Below are 16,325 nucleotides of genomic sequence, written 5' to 3'. Positions count from 1 at the left end.
TGCAGTTTTTAATCTCTACATCTCACCTCCCCGCCCCTCTTGAAAATTTTAAAATCTGCCAAAAATGGTCAGAAAAGTGAACTAAAGATAATATAGATGTCATTTGCAGTGAAATAATTCCTGAACTGAAGTCCACTTCAAGCACATTTTGCTACAGATGTTTAGGGGACTTTTTTTCAACACTTCTTTTGAACAGGTTCTTTTGTCATTTAATACTGCCCCATGCTGATAAATAAAGTGCATGCTAGGAAAAGAGCGAACTATACAATACACTTCCTCTCTAAGGACTAAGCATTCACTTACCACCTAACTCTAAATGCCTGAGGAACTCCGGGGGTAGGGAAAGGGAAGCAAAGTCTGCTGCTTGTCTGTGCCATTAGATGAGCTTGCTTTCTTTGACTGAAACACAGAGTGTGTCTAGATAATTGAACTTTAACATTCAAACCATTCCATGCCCTTTGATCCAGCTGCTGCTGTGAATGTGAGGAATCAGAATTTCAAAGCCTCCTGGATTCCCTGAAAGGTAGTATTTTTGAGTAGCATGTGTTTTTCTGGTTTTTGCACTGATTTGTAATAAGACTGATAGCTGATCATTCCAATTTATTCCTCTTAGATGAATTAATAACTTGTGGAGGAAGAGATGAACTGGGCAGCTGGTCAACACAAAAAATTAAGAATTCTGCGTCAAAAGGGGCATTCAGATGCTGATGACTCAACTCTCATGACAGTGGGTGTGACAAAAACAGGAAATGGCACATCTATCCTTTCTTATGACCAAGGGCTTGGCTACACTTGCAGCTGTGCAGCGCTGGGAGTTAAAGCTGTCTTCATACAGCTGTGTAGGGAAAGCGCTGGAGTGTGGCCACACTGTCAGCTACCAGTGCTGCAGTGTGGCCACATTTGCAGCAGTGTTGGGAGTGGTGCATTATGGGCAGCTATCCCAGCATTCAAGTGGCTGCAATGTGCTTTTCAAAAGAGGGGGGTGGGGTGGAGTGTGACGGGGAGAGAGAGAGAGAGAGAGGATTTTTGGAGCCGACACTGTCAGCTCCCTGCCTTGCAAATTCCGACCACTTCCCCGACCCCTCATTGACTCTTAAATGCAAATAGCCTTCAGACCAGCTAAGCAGCTGCTTCGAGGGACTCCCTTCCCCCCCCCCCCCTTCCCGCCGTGCTGTTTCTCTCCTCAAGCAAACACTAGCTGTGCACATTCATCCCCCTGCCTGCCTCATTCACAGCAAACAAGAGCTGTGTTTGTTTTTTAGATAAGCAGCTCCCGGAACCCCGAGTTCACAGCAAAACAAAGAGAGGCATCATAACAAAACAAAGAGAGTTCTTTAGTTTAAAGCATTATGGGAAAATTCTGGAGGTCAGTTACAGTGTAGTAAGATTAATCACTGTTTACACTGGCACTCCAGCGCTGCAGTCGTTATTCCCCAGGCAGACGTGGAGTACAGCCAGCGCTGTAGCCAGGGAGATACAGCGCTGTATGTGCCTTGCAAGTGTGGATGCTTTGGTGAGTGAGTTGCAGCGCTGTAAAGCCACCACCAGTGCTGCAACTCTCCAGTGTAGCCAAGCCCTAAGATTTCAAAGTGAATAGAGCTGGAATAAGCAAAGTCCATTCTCACCATCACGATTCATACGTTTATAATTGCAGTTCTCCTGGGATGCTGCACATGCTCCACAATAGCTTCCAAACCTCAAGACGACCCTATCATACAATAGCAAATGCTCTTCCACAGTACCCAAGCAGAATTGGAACTGCTAAAAGTCTGGCCCCAAAAGTCCTCACCACTCCTCACCTATAGGTCTCAGATACGTCTAGACTACCACTGTTACAAGAGAATGTGACAAAGGAGAAAGGCTACAATATCTTTCAAAAGTTTTCTTCTCTAGTGGAGCAAGAACTCAGTGGTTAGTCTGGCTATGACTTCACTTCTTGATTTAAATCCTCATCCCACACCTCACAGATACTTGTATTCTAGTTCAGTTGATATCCCTTTAAGAACAGATTTTATTGACCAGAAAAAATGCAAATGGTTGCAGTGTTTGCTAAATACCTACGTAAAGGTACTAAGGTAACCATTGTCCCATTCGTTAAAGAACTTCCCCCTATTTGATGCCTTATGTTGCAAAACCCATATTCCTCTCTGTGTCAAATGTATTCTAAGTTGAGTGAAGCATATGCTAAAGTAGTTAAGTTGGCTCTTGCAGTGCTACTTCTACATGGGGTTCAGGATTTCTCCCCAGATTTTATGATGGGGTAAGGGCTATGAAATAATCTGTGCATCTGATTCTGATCTAAGGTCCTTCAAATAAATCAGGAGTAACCCAACTAATGTCAGTGGATTTAGACTTAAGCCGCTGTCAAAAAATAGTGTAAAATCACAATCAGGTTCACTGCGCATGCTCTAAAATGTAAGAAGCTTGGAAATTAAAAAAAAAAAAAAAGACAGAAAATGACCAGGGAAAGTCTTCAGGAATAGGAACGTGTTTGAAGAGATGCAGAAAGAAAAGCCTTGTGGGCCAGCTGTGTGTGATGGGTTAAGTGATGTGCACTGGGGTCTAATTATACAATAAAATATTTCTATAGTCAACGCAAAAAGCGGAGACTATAATTGGGGTTGACCCCTCTAATCCACTAGATAACCCCAGCCAGGCCAGAATCAAAGTGAGGCTGCTGCAGTATTTTCTGGTTGTTGGGACTCTTCTTCAATTCCTTAATATTACTATAAATGATAGGTGATCAAGCTGTGCCTTGATGCCCTTCTCCTTCTTGTTGGCTGCTCGCTGGTTGACTCAGTGACTTGATCACTGTTCCTCCTGCTGCCTCCTGCTAATCCTCTTCAGACCATCTTGTCTTTTCCTTATCACGTACACAGAGGAGTTTATAGTTAATGGAAGTTAGATGTTGACTTTTATGGCTCATAAAGCCACTAGCAAATATCCAATGTAATACAGTCTACTGACACTAATGATTTAGTTTTCTCTCTTGCTTTGTGTCACCCTGCTGTGGAGTTTGCAGCATTAAAAATATCACAGTAGAAAAGGTCTATAATGTTTATTAGCAAACTAGAGGTTTTGAAGTGCCCCAAGGACTATGGTGACTAGGCACCACATTGTTACTTTATGGTTTTTGGAATGTCCACAAGGCACTGTTTCCTAGAGTAAATCAGGTCCTTTGGAGAGGTAACATTTTTGCTTTCTTGGAAGCAGACACTATAATCAGACTCACAAATTTCCCTTAATGACTGTCTTAGAAGACACCTCATGTTCCATCACACTGGGGGATATACTGATGGTACGTAGCACCGTGGTGAGTAGTCTCTAATGGGGAGCACAGTGGGAAGGAATGCAGCTCTACAGTGAAGGAATGGCACTATGCTACCTAGAAGAGACTGCTGGGAAAAGGAGAACCAACAGGTTTGCAGTGATTAAAAAATAATGTTATTTGCTGAAATGTCATAGAGACTGAACAGATTTCTTTGTCACTTGTTGTTCATTAAGTTTACCAGCCTTGGAGTAAAAAGTGTAAGTGCTTTGACAAATAGTATGAAAGCCTATTGGAGCCCCCAGTATGAGGTTGTTCAAGATGGGGGAAGTCTGCCTTGGGCCTTTTTACACAACTTTGGGAAACTGGGCCTGAGGCTCCTCCATGTGCGCACTGTTGTGTGTCAGTGTGTGTTCACCTCAGACCAGACCCACTCAGACAATCCACTAGGAACAAGGTTTTAATCTTTAAATAAACCTAGAACAGGATTATAATCCAGCAGCTTCCCCTCTCCTTGCCTGCCTCCTGCCCCCAGCTTCTGTCAGTGCTGTAACTTCCTGCTGGGAAAGGTTCTTTGTGTACCACAGCCCCCTACCAACATGTCCTAACTCCCATAATAACTAAACCCCAAACCAAAGAAGCCAGTGTTCTCCTTTTGCACCATTTAGACTCCTCTTGGGGTGCGCTTTAAGCCCTTTTTGGGCCTACCTGTAAAGGAACATGGAACAGTCCAGCAACCTCCTCTCTGCTTGTTTGCCTCATGCTCCCAGCTTCAGCCACTGCTGAATGGAACTTCCTTCTGGGAGGGGCAGAGGGGACTTCCCGGCAGGAACCAGGAAGTTTTCCCAACATGCTGCAGTTTGTAGCCCACAACTTGTAGTTCCCATGGCTGCTGCTGTGCTGAAGCACACTGGCCCTTGGGGTAAACTATGATCATCTGAAGTGTCCTCCTCACTGAATTACAGCGCATATCCCTATATATCCACCACCCAGAGTCCACACTACAGGGATGTTTTTCCTTTCCTTTGTCTGGTGGTGTAAGCACACCAGTGTCACAAAATAATACACTACATCTCAGCTCTAACCTTAGAGTGACCCAATTAAGATATTAAATATTTCAGAGGGAGCCTCTACAGCTCAGAAGGCCAGGTTCTGAGTATTATAAAATAGTCTTAACCCTCTAAATAGGTCTTGAATACAATGGCTCCACTGAAGTGAAAACTCCCATAGACTTCAGTGGGGCCAGGATCTCAACCAATGAGTTTTCCTTCACTCCCCTAACACAGGCTTCCTTCTCCAGATTATATGCACAAATAACCTGCCCCGCCCCTTTTAAATCAGAAATGCCTTTTACTTCATAGGTGTAAATGGTTAACCCTGGCCAATCACCCACCCACACACCAATACCCACAACCACCACCAAGGGAGGGAGTAGCCATTATGTTTCATGCTTAGTTGAGCAAAACTAGGCTTTTCTCATACTCACAGAAAGACTGAACATTTAAAAACATGCACATTGCAGGCACACCTCTAAATCACCCTTTGGCCAGTAGTGTGGAACTTTATTCCACTACCTAAATCCAGTAAATACTAAAGGCAGATCATTCTGTATAGAGTACCATGTTCATACTATACCCACAGGAGAATGGTTATCATTGCTAACTTGGTTCCAAGGAAACAAAGATTTCTGAACAGATTTTTTTTTCTTTTACACTTTTCTATTCATGTTGCATGATTTTTGTCTTCATAGAAGAGATTTTTTTCGTTTTTTCTTTTTAACCCATTTTAAAATGTCAGGAGAAAAAGAAACCCCAGGACTGAAGATTAAATACTGAGAAAAAAGAAGCATAGATGCAAATGACAGTACAGTATGTCACTGTGTGAGGTATTAGTTTCCTTCTGTGCTGCCAATGTATTTCTTATGTGATGCAGCTGCTAAATAATAGCCTCTTGTACCTTAATATGAGTGTGCTAGATTTTTTTATATTAGCACTCTACATGGGGGGAATTCTAACACCTGAAACTAGTATGTTAATGAAACTACAGCTCTGTGCAAAATTCCAGCTGTTAACATGAGATCAGTCCATATGACAAAAAAAAAAAAAAAAAAGTGTGTCTGATGCTGCATATGCTGCTGGGTTTTTGGTTTTGGGGAGGGGAAAGCATCTGCATCTTCATCCCAGTCTGCACCACAACATGGCACTATGCAAATTTACCCTAATCACCAATCTGCCCTTCTATATGCAATTTAGCTGCTCTGGACTTTTGGGGGGTTTAGATGTGCATATGAAGTGCCTCCTTTCAAGATGCATGTTGAAGTGAAAAGCTATTCAAGACTTGCAGACATCCTGCTGCTATCAGGAATGGAGAGATGCATTTTTTATTTATGCTGCCCCAATGTGCACAAGATGCTCCAGAGGACAAGTAAAAAGAAGTTCCTTAGGCGCTTAAAGTTCCATATGAGAAATGACAAGTGAGAATAACTAACAACTGTGGGAGAGGGGGAGGGATAAGAAAGCACAAGACTGACAGTAAGAATCTATCATTTTTAGATACTTGTATAACTCTCATCATACTACCTGGACACTTTATACTCTTTGATGTCACAAATACAGTTGTGAAGTATGGAAGTACCTATTATTCTGATTTTCCAGATAGGGAACTGAGGCACAGAGAAGCTCAGACTCTGATCCACAACATCATTGGGTGAGAGAAAGGGAGAGAATGCAGCACAATGCCTAAGTCCCTTTGTGAATTCAGGCCTAAGAGACTTACCCAAGGTCATATAGAAGTCTGTGCCAGTGGAGGAAATTCAGATTTTCCACCAGAACCACAGGAGCACCTTTCCTATCTCATCCTTTCTCTCAAAATAAAATCATGTGGGTACTCAGTTATGGTAGGTATATATCCTAATGGATCAGTTAAAAGGAACTTTTTTATGGTGGCTAATTCCTTGTAAGAGACACAGAAGGAGTGAGATTTTAGGAGGATTTGAATGAGGAGTGGGGTTGTGGCTTAGTGAATGGGTATTGGGAGGGGATTCCGCATATAGGTGGAAAAAGGCACGGAAATGGGTGTGGGATAGGAAAAGAAGGGTGTGTGAGAGTTGTTTTTGGCACAAGTTTGAGTAGGTCTTTAGCTGGAGCTCACGTATTTTCATGATTTTTCAAATGGTACATTTGCCACAACAGGAGTACACTGCAACATGTCCAGAATAAAAGACCCACAGACACTGCACAGCTTTGCCTGGAGGAGCAGTACATTACAGGCAGGAGGCAGGGACACACTCACAGCACTTTCTTTGCTGTTGTGTTCTTCAGTATTGTATGGATACCTTTAAAATTAAAATGCAATAGTTTACAATTTCCCCACTCACCAGCCAGAGAGTGAGGCTGCTCCACTTACCCTAAGAAAAAAGGTTTGTTTCACTTGAATGATAAGACAACACTGAGGCCTGGTCTACACTACAGACTTGTATCGGTATAACTATGCCAGAGATGTGTGAAAAATCCACTCTCTTGAGCGATGTAGTTATACTGATCTAACCCCCACCCCCCCATGTAAACGCTCAGGGAGGTGGATTAACTACGCTGATGGGAGCAGCTCTCCAATCAGTGTAGGAGCATCTTCACTTAAGCGCTACAGTGGCGCAGCTGCAGCAGTGCAGCATTTTAACCTGCCCTAAATCAGAAAGAATGAAATACAATGCTGAAGAAAAACAACAGTTAGCTGGTGTTTAACCAGACCAGTTTTGCAGTGATCGCTGTTGTTTTAACTATCTAACCCAAGGACTTTCCCTGCCACTATTGAAGACAATGGAGGCTTTGCAAGTGGGCACTAATTCCTGTGAGTCTATTCCTCAGCCCAGATCTGCACTGCAGTTTTACAGGCATTCCCTAGCTTTCCCATAGCCCTCTTCTGTCCTGCTCACATCAATGCCACAGCTTTACAAAAGTTTCCACACTTTTTCCTATATTTTAGCACTAAGTATAACTTTAATTTTTAAATTAAAGTGAAGTGTTTATAAATATAACAAATGCAATTAAAATAAAACTATTTAGAACACTTGTAAACTATCCCCTTGTCCCCTGAAATATATCACATATTCAGAAAAAAAAAGAAAATTGTTTTTATATATACACCTCTACCCTGATATAACACCACCCGATATAACACGAATTCGGATATAACGCGGTAAAGCAGCGCTCTGGGAGGGCGGGGCTGCATGCTCCCAGGGCCAGCTCTAGCGATTGGCGTCGAGTCGGTGGCATGTCCTTTGCTCCGAGAGGGAGTGAGGGCCCCGCCGCCGAAGACCTGGACGTGCTGCCCCCCCTTCATTGGCAGCCCCAGGCACCTGCTTGCTACCCTGGTGCCTGGAGCCGGCCCTGCGTGCTCCAGCGGATCAAATCAAGTTCGATATAACGCGGTTTCACCTATAACATGGTAAGATTTTTGGCTCCTGAGGACAACGTTATATCGAGGTAGAGTAGTATAGCTATGCAGCAAAACAATACCCATCCTTCCACATCCCCAGAACTCTTCCATGTTACTTCTTTATCTTTGTCTTAGTCAGTCCCTGAAATAATACTTATCATGACAAGCTATTTTAAAATATAAGCTTAATATTAACATACATTTTCACAGACATATTTATAGACATCCTGTGTGTGGGCAGAGCAAGCCACCTTCTGTATGTATTCCAATGAATTGGAAGATTGGAGCTCTTAAGTTGTCAGACCTGTGTATGGGTAAGAGAGACTCTATTTTCACTCATACCACAGTGAAAGATTAGCAGCTTGAAATCAGTTTGACAGTTTCAGTTACTCTATTGCATACCACAGGGAATTTTAATTCCAACCTGTGAAATTGTAATTGCTTCTCAAGAAGAACAGAGGGATTCTGGGTAATGGTCATAGCCAAGATCAGTGTCAGAGTTGCCAGTTGCTGCCACTTCAGATATTATTGGCTGTTATTCAAAAATCATTCCAGCTTTCCATATGGGAAGTTGAACTAGGGAGTGAAACTAAATTAACAGAAGCTGTCAGATGTTCAGAAATATGCAGGCAGCGATGTGACAGAGGTGTATGAACTCTCCTCAAAATGTACCTTTTCTCTTTCTCTCTCTTAAACATAAGGCTTATGCAAAAAGACAATTTGTGTTTTATGCTCATTGCTAAATGAGGATGTCATCAGTAAAAGAATGCCGTTTAATGAAAGGATTAAATGTCAATCCTGCCCAAACAGCAGGAAAAAAACTCTCTCAGCTTGGTGTTTAGAGCAGATTTAACATGCCCTTGCCATTCAAGTTTTTGTCGCGTGAGAGATTTCTCACTGAAAAGAGTTTGAAGTAGAGAGCGCAAAGCTATCACAGTCATCTAAAAACAGACACAGTTGAGGTTCCTTCTTGTTTGGGAAAAAAAGTAGGGTTGTCAATTAATCGCAGTTAACTCATGCGATTAACTCAAAAAATTAATCGCGATTAATTGCAGTTTTAATCGCACTGTTAAACAATAGAATGCAAATTGAAATTTATTAAATATTTTGAATGTTTTTCTACATTTTCATATACATTGTGTTCTGTGTTGTAATTGAAATCAAAGTGTATATTATTTTTATTACAAATATTTGCACTAATAATAATAAGAGATATACCAATCTCCTAGAACTGGAAGGGACCTTGAAAGGTCATTGAGTCCAGCCTCCTGCCTTCCCTAGCAGGACCAAGTACTGATTTTTGCCCCAAATCCCTAAGTGGCCCCCTCAAGGATTGAACTCACAACCCTGAGTTTAGCAGGCCAATGCTCAAACCACTGAGTTATTCCTCCCACCCTGTAAGTCAGTATGAATTATATGTGCTGGGTCATCGTACGAGACTACTATAACGAAATGTATGCACACACTACGAAATTAGGTCGAATTTATAGAAGTCGATTTTTAGGAAGCGATTTTATACAGTCAATTGTGTGTGTCCCACTAAGCGCATTAAGTCAGCGAAGTGCATCCATAGCACCGTGGCTAGCATAGACTTTCGGAGCGTTGCACTGTAGGTAGCTATCCCACGGTTCCCACTGTCCTACTGCCCATTGGAATTCTGGATTGAGCTCTCAATGACTGATGGGGCAAAAACACTGTTGCGGGTGTTTTTGGGTACATGTCGTCAGTCGCCCCTCCCTCCATGAAAGCAACGGCAGACAATCGTTTCGCACCTTTTTTTCCATGCAGATGCCATACTGCTTTCAGCAGACGGTGCAGTAGGACTGCTAACCATCGTCATCCAACCGCCGCTTCCGCTGCAACTCTGCTCACCTGCTCTCCTGGTGCCATGAATCCACCTCGCAGGTCTTCTCGTCATTCTTTATAAATATCTATTCTCGTGGCATCCCATCGTCATCCACTGCTTGCACTGCAACTCTGCTCTCTTGCTCGTGTCTTGATAGTGAATTTCTTCATGTTGCCTGTCATGGGCTCCCGGGAACGTGTGTTCTTCTTCAGGAAATGTACGCGGTGCTAACCGTCATGCTCCACCGCTTCCGCTGCAACTCAGCTCTCCTGATGCCATGAATCCACCTCACAGGTCCTTTTGTCGTTCGGTATAAATATCTATTCTTGTGGCATCCAGTATCATCCACTGCTTCCGCTGCAACTCTGCTCTACTTCAGACGCCATATCATGGCAAGCATAGAGCCCACTCAGCTCACCGCTGCTGTTGTGAGCATTGTAAGCACCTCGCGCATTATCCTACAGTATGTGCAGAACCAGAACCTGCAAAAGCAGGCAAGGAGGCAACGTAGGGCTAAAAATGATAAACAAAAGAAATAGTATTTTTTAAATTTACCTCATACAAGTATTGTAGTACAATCTCTTTGTCGTGAAAGTGAAACTTACAAATTTATTTTTTTTGTTACTAACTACACTCAAAAAGTGCAGAATAGGTATTTGCAATGTATTTATGGCCCAGCTATGTTAAACATTTGTATGCCTCTTCATGCTTCAGCCACCATTCCAGAGGACATGCTTCCATGGTGGTTGAAGCATGAAGGGACATATGAATCTCTAGAGCATCTGGCACATAAATATCTTGGGACTCTGGCTACAATGGTGTCATGAGAACACCTGTTTTCACTTTCACATGACATTGTAAACAAGAAGCAGGCAGCATTATCTCCTGCAAATGTAAACAAACTTGTTTGTTTGAGCGATTGGCTGAACAAGAAGTAGGACTGAATGGACTTGCAGGCTCTAAAATTTTACATTGTTTTATTTTTGAATGCAGTTTTTTTGTACATAATTCTGTATTTCTAAGTTCAACTTTCATGATAAAGAGATTGCACTACAATACTTGTATTAGGTGAATTGAAAAATACAATTTATTTTGTTGTTTTTACAGTGCAAAAACTTGTAATCAAAAGTAAACATAAAGTGAGCATTCTACACTTTGTATTCTGTGTTGTAATTGAAATCAATATATTTGAAAATGTAGAAAACATCCAAAATATTTAAATAAGTGATACTCTATTATTAACAGTGAGAATAATCGCACAATTAATCACCATTCATTTTTTAATCTCTTGACAGCCCTAAAAAAAGGTGTTGATTACTAAATAGCCAAAGACATACTCAAGTGGTTACTGTGAATGAATATGTGTGTGAGAGAGTGAGGATGCGTAGGCTTTAGGGCTACTTCTCCCCCCCCCCCAGTGTGCTTTGCGGGGCAGAGACTACCTTTTAGTTCTGTGTTTCTACAACACCTAGGATAGCAAAACAGGATCCTGATCAATGACACGGGCTCCTAAATACTATGGTTATACAAATTCAGAGTAGACTCAATGTATCAGATTTCTCAACCACTGTGATGGTGCATAGAGGGATGCTCTTTTGTGTAACTAGGTCTCAAACCATAATGATGCTGTACAAATTAAAAATTAACACCTTGAATGGCACTCAGAAGCAGCTTGGAAGCCACTGGGAGCACAGAACAGAGATATAACGTACTCACGCTGACCTGCTCCATAAAACAGAGTTGCACTAGTTGAAGTTTATCATTGGTCTACAATGGTAGCCTCAAGTAGCAAACAGTGGGGGGTTCAGTTTGTGTTTTGCCTGAAGGCCCATCTGAGTTCTTATTTGATTAGAATTGGTTTATCCATCCTTGATCTATACCCAAAGTTTACCACCCACAAATCAGGCAAATAAAGAATGCTCTATAATAGAATGCATAAGAGCAACCCCTCAAAGTCAAAAGTAAGATGGTAACATACTGAAGGACTTCCAAATACCTTTGGAAGACTTGATCTGAGAACCACAGTATATGCAGCCATTTTTTCCTACCTTCTGCTGAGATGCATTTTTTTTTGTAAAAATTCTGAGATCATAAAAAGTTGTGGGTGAAATTCTAGCTGCAACTAAGTCAATGGGGCCAGAAATCCATCCTGTTAATTTATCCACAAGCATATTAAGCCTCTAAACAGCGTGAACTATGGGTATGCAATTTTGGAAATCTGTACAAAGATAACTGTTTATTTACAAGGCACTCTGGTGGAGAGCTGGAGAGAAGAGATGGATACAAAGTGGGTATGTTCTTTAATGTTCCTAATTAGGAGGCTGAGCTACTGATGTTTCTTTGTCATAGGACAAAAATTACTTCAGACATGGCTGACACACCAGTAGTGACATACAAATTGCAATGGTCCAACAGTTCTACTACTGAATATTTGATTTTAATATACAAAGATAAGCATCAAGAAAAATGTTTAAGGCAGCTTAAAATGCTCAGCATCCCAAGAAATTACCAATACTTCTGCAGGAAGAAAAGATTCCTTAACAATTTAATGGGTTTCCTGCACACACATTTACCTGCAGCTACGTAAAAGACAAATAAGCAAACACCTGCTTCTTCTTTAAAAAGAAAAAAAAATCTATGAGGAAAAAGTCTGACATGACAAACCATTTTCCTGCTCTTGATAAAATAACCACAGAATGCAAATAGGGGCAGGATGGGTCTCACTTAAACTATGGATGAAAGGAAAGACTTAGGGTGAGTACAAATTATTGCTCGGTTTACATCCGTTTTTTAAATAGATTTCCTCTGAAGATTTTAATCAGCACTTTATTTTTGTTCACAAAAGCTTCATTCAGTTCAGATCAGTGTTGTATTTAAACACCTCGATAATAAAAAGTAACAAGAATTGCCAGTAAAGCCAGGCTGACAGACAGCATCTTCAGTCCACCTCCTTCTTGCTGCCAAGGAAGTTGCATCACTATCCTGGAACTCAATGATGCTTTTTCTCGGATCCCAAGGGAGGGGCATGCTTTCAAATTCAAGCCATTTTCCAGCACATATCTGAACTCCTGTAGAGAAATGTAAGAATTAGATTAAGCTTGCATGCTAATTACATTTGATGATGTATATCAAAGACAAAGGAAATCTCCCCTTAGTAATGTCCCCTTAATGTCCCTTTTCAAATCAAACAATAATTCAGTCTGTACTGCGTCTTGAATTCTTATTGTTTTTCTCATTCATTTCTCATATATGGTGAAGAATTTGTGCTGATGCCATACCGAGTCAGTCTCTTCAGTGACATTAATTTCCAAATCAATAAAACTGTTAACAGAACAGACAAATTGCTTGGCAACAATGTCAAAGAGAAGTTGTTTGGGAGGGTGTCTTTTTTTGTTTTGCTATCTCACTACCCTCCCTCTCTTTGGTTCCTTCAAATGGGACTGTATAGCTAGCAATATAGGGGACCATTGCCATCTTTTCCACAGCAGGGCCCTGCCAATGTCATTGTGTCTACCCCTGGTGTGCCAGCTGAGTGGTGTTCCAAAGTCCTCCCCCAGCACTTTTCCCCTGACCCTCACCCGGCAGCTGTGCTAAAACACTCACCTTCTTGTTCAGCATATTGAGTCTCAAGGTCCCCTGCTAGGGCTGCTATTACCACTCTCAACCTGATTAAAAGCCCCAACAGTCCTCAGTAGCAGCTGGATCTATACTGCAGCATGGTTACAGCACGCTGAGGTGCCATTTCAGCTTAAAATCTGAATGGTAAAATTAAGCCTAACGGAAGTGTTCTCTACTGCAACACATCTAGTTCAACAGAGTTGTATGGTTAAAAACCATGTCTGTTTAAATGCCATCAGAATACATCTGCAAGAAGGCATAAATGATGGAAAAGAGTCTAAAACAAAAAAGGTTTACTAATGTGTTGTCATAACATTTAATTTTTTCGTTCTGTTTATTCTGGCTTATGCTTGGTTTATATTATACTTTTTTCCTTCTTTCTTTCTTAAATTGGAATGGACCACTTGGATTTTAACTTCTTGAAATCTCCCATTTTTAAATATTTTTGGAGAGTCACTTTTTGTCCCTCGCTTTTTCTACCTGGGCATCATCACTTTTGCTTTCCACTTGTACTACAAAGTGCCTGTCTGAACAATCATACATTCCTAAGCTGCTGTAACAGGACTGTGTGCATGTTTGTCCATGGCTAATGTAGCTCCTGACTGAATACAACACATATAAACCATTGAAGGTGCCTGCCCACATCTAAGTGGGACAGCACAGCCTAAACAGTTGACTTCCTTTATCCACTGCAGGATTAAATACTGTTATAGTATTTGTGGAAGGAAAATTATTGTAACTGCTTAGATAAACAAATATCAAAGGGGCAAAATGCAGCCTCAGGTAAGTGCAGTTTTAACATCTGAGGTGTTGTTATTTTAGAGTGCACACAATGCTAGTTGGAGGATTACTGACCATGTAACATGTGAAATGAAGATGACTTGCTACATGTACTCTAGGTAAAAGATTGTCAACTGGATGAAGGAAGGAAGAAGTAAATGGACAAGTATATTGGGACACAGTGCTTTCCAGTGTGAGATATTAAAACTAAAGGATTCCAGGACTGCATCACTACATTGTGAAGAATATGCTAGTTTTTCACCATAAAATATTGCATGTATTGACAGATATTGCTCTGTACTGATAGGTAGAGTAATTAAAATTTATTCCTAAGAAATCTAAAAAATTAATAACTGGCTACAGCTATTTAATTCCAAGAGTCAAAGCTAATTAACCTTTACATGCAAAATAAACTGGAAACCACATAAAACCAATTATTAAGGATTTTATTTATCTGAAACAAGCTAACCAGTAATATACTTGTTTCTAGGACTGGTCAAAGTTGGAGGAAACATCTCTTCTCCTCAGAAACTGCATGTCTTCAAAATTCTACTCATCTGAGGCAAATAATTATTTTTCATGGCCACATAAAATATTAAGTGTTTTTCATACTGTACGTTAGGTAGATTGTGCATCTGTGTCTAAAATTTCAAAACAATTTTATAAGACTGATTTATGCTGATATTTAATTCCGGCTAATGTTTTCAAACCTGAATGACTAAAGTTAGATTCCTCAGCCCATATGTAAGTCACCTAAATAAAAGTGGCTCGGTTATCTGAAAAGCTGGGCACCCACAAATCCCAGTGAAGTCAAATCCCAGGTACTCAGCATCTTTGAAAATCAGACATTTCTCGTTAGTTGCCTAAATATGAATTTAGAAGCTTAACATTAGGCACCAACATTTTAAAATGTTGGCCTGTGTTTCCAGGTACTGGCTTTCACTACTCTCCAGATGCACAGTATATTACATATAAGAACCTTTGAATGTACTTACCAGAATCTCATCTTCTATCTACTCCTGGGGTAATTCTGTGTCACTGCACATGCACAGAATTCATGTCCCCTGCAGATTTCTTTGCTTCTGCACAGAAAAATGACTTCTCATGGGGAAGCAAAGAGAAGCCGCAAGAGTGGTCATATGCCCCTCCCCTGCAACGCAGGCAGTCAGTTTGGGCGCCTGGAGCAGTCAGTAGAGACATGAGGGGGGCTGGGCAGTCGTACATGTGAGAGAGAGAGAAACACTCTGTTCCACTCACTCACTATTGAGGCATGCCTAGCGTGGAGGGGCAGGGCTTTGGGGTGTTTCTGAGGAAGTCAGTGTGGGGCAGGCTCTGTCCCCTCAGGCAGAGCAGAATGTAGCAGTTTGCCTGCTTAGTGAATTGTTCCCATTTTCTTTGTGAATTCCCCCAGGAGTAGAAAATAGGTGTAAAAGTTTTAAGGCTTCTTTACATTGCCAGACTGGTGTAAAGGACAGAATGGCCTTATAAATGCTTATGGTGCTTTAGTGACTAGAACTGGTCTAAATTTTTGGACTGAAAAAATGTGCTCCATGAACTGCTTGCTACTGACCTTTCTGGTGATTGTCAGTATAAATTCATAGCCAATAATAAACTGAGTTTGATTCCTCAGCCTTCACCTGCTGTTTCCTATGATGCAACACTGAGCATATAGCTCCATATATTTGTTGACTAATAACTAGAAACAAAGGGTCAAACCTAGCTACATTACTATTAGGCAAGGGGGTTTGAGGATTTCCTCCAATGCTCCTCATTCCCATTCACCATCCATTGTATTGTAGTTTAAATAAATTACCTAAATAAATGAAACCAGTATGATTACATTATGTTATTTTGACAAATAAAGTATGCAGAATTTTAAAATATTGTGTGCAGAATTTTTATTTTTTTGCGCAGAATTCCCCCAGGAGTATCTATCTAATATGTTTGGGGATCGTTACAGATAATTTAATAAACTGTTTTATCTTTTTAAAAATATGTGAAGGTAATGATGCTTTGATATTTCTCACCAGTAGGATTAATGGATTGGAACACAATCCTATGTTTTATTTGTTTGAGTATGCATGTTTTTATTTTCTTACTTGATTTTCTCATATGGCAACTTTACTGCAATGTGGATAAATTTCTAACAACAGCGCTACAGTTCTATTCTGTTTTCATTTTTTATTTTAATCTCTGAAGCATGTACTTATATTGGCAATCAAGTTTTACAAACTCTTTACACAAAACGATCACATTTTCACAGTATCACAGATTACAATGGACACTGTCAAACCCTTTAGACCAAAAGCGTAATATCTAATAAATTTGTACAGTACTATTTTTATATTAAATGTTACTTTTATTCCAAATGAATCATTC

At 40.7% G+C, this 16,325-nt stretch overlaps 1 protein-coding gene across 7 annotated transcripts in view; it reads right to left on the bottom strand.

Moving 5' to 3' along the window:
• Nucleotides 1-16,325, bottom strand: part of CDKAL1 (CDK5 regulatory subunit associated protein 1 like 1) — a 653,139-nt gene that overhangs the window by 23,335 nt on the left and 613,479 nt on the right. For 4 of the 7 annotated variants that reach the window (XM_039521848.1, XM_039521850.1, XM_039521851.1 and 1 more), the window contains exon 16: nucleotides 11,832-12,616. The exons of the other annotated variants lie outside the window; for them this stretch is intronic. In XM_039521848.1, the coding sequence (XP_039377782.1) occupies nucleotides 12,422-12,616 (195 nt within the window). In that variant the 3' untranslated portion in view covers nucleotides 11,832-12,421. Of the gene's footprint in view, nucleotides 1-11,831; nucleotides 12,617-16,325 lie in introns of those variants that run through there. 7 annotated transcript variants of the gene reach the window in all.

Source organism: Mauremys reevesii, linkage group 2 (genome assembly GCF_016161935.1).
Source record: "Mauremys reevesii isolate NIE-2019 linkage group 2, ASM1616193v1, whole genome shotgun sequence".
In the NCBI taxonomy this organism is placed as follows: Eukaryota; Metazoa; Chordata; order Testudines; family Geoemydidae; genus Mauremys; species Mauremys reevesii.
Note: the sequence above shows the minus strand (reverse complement) of the source record. Positions and strands in the feature narration are given on the sequence as shown.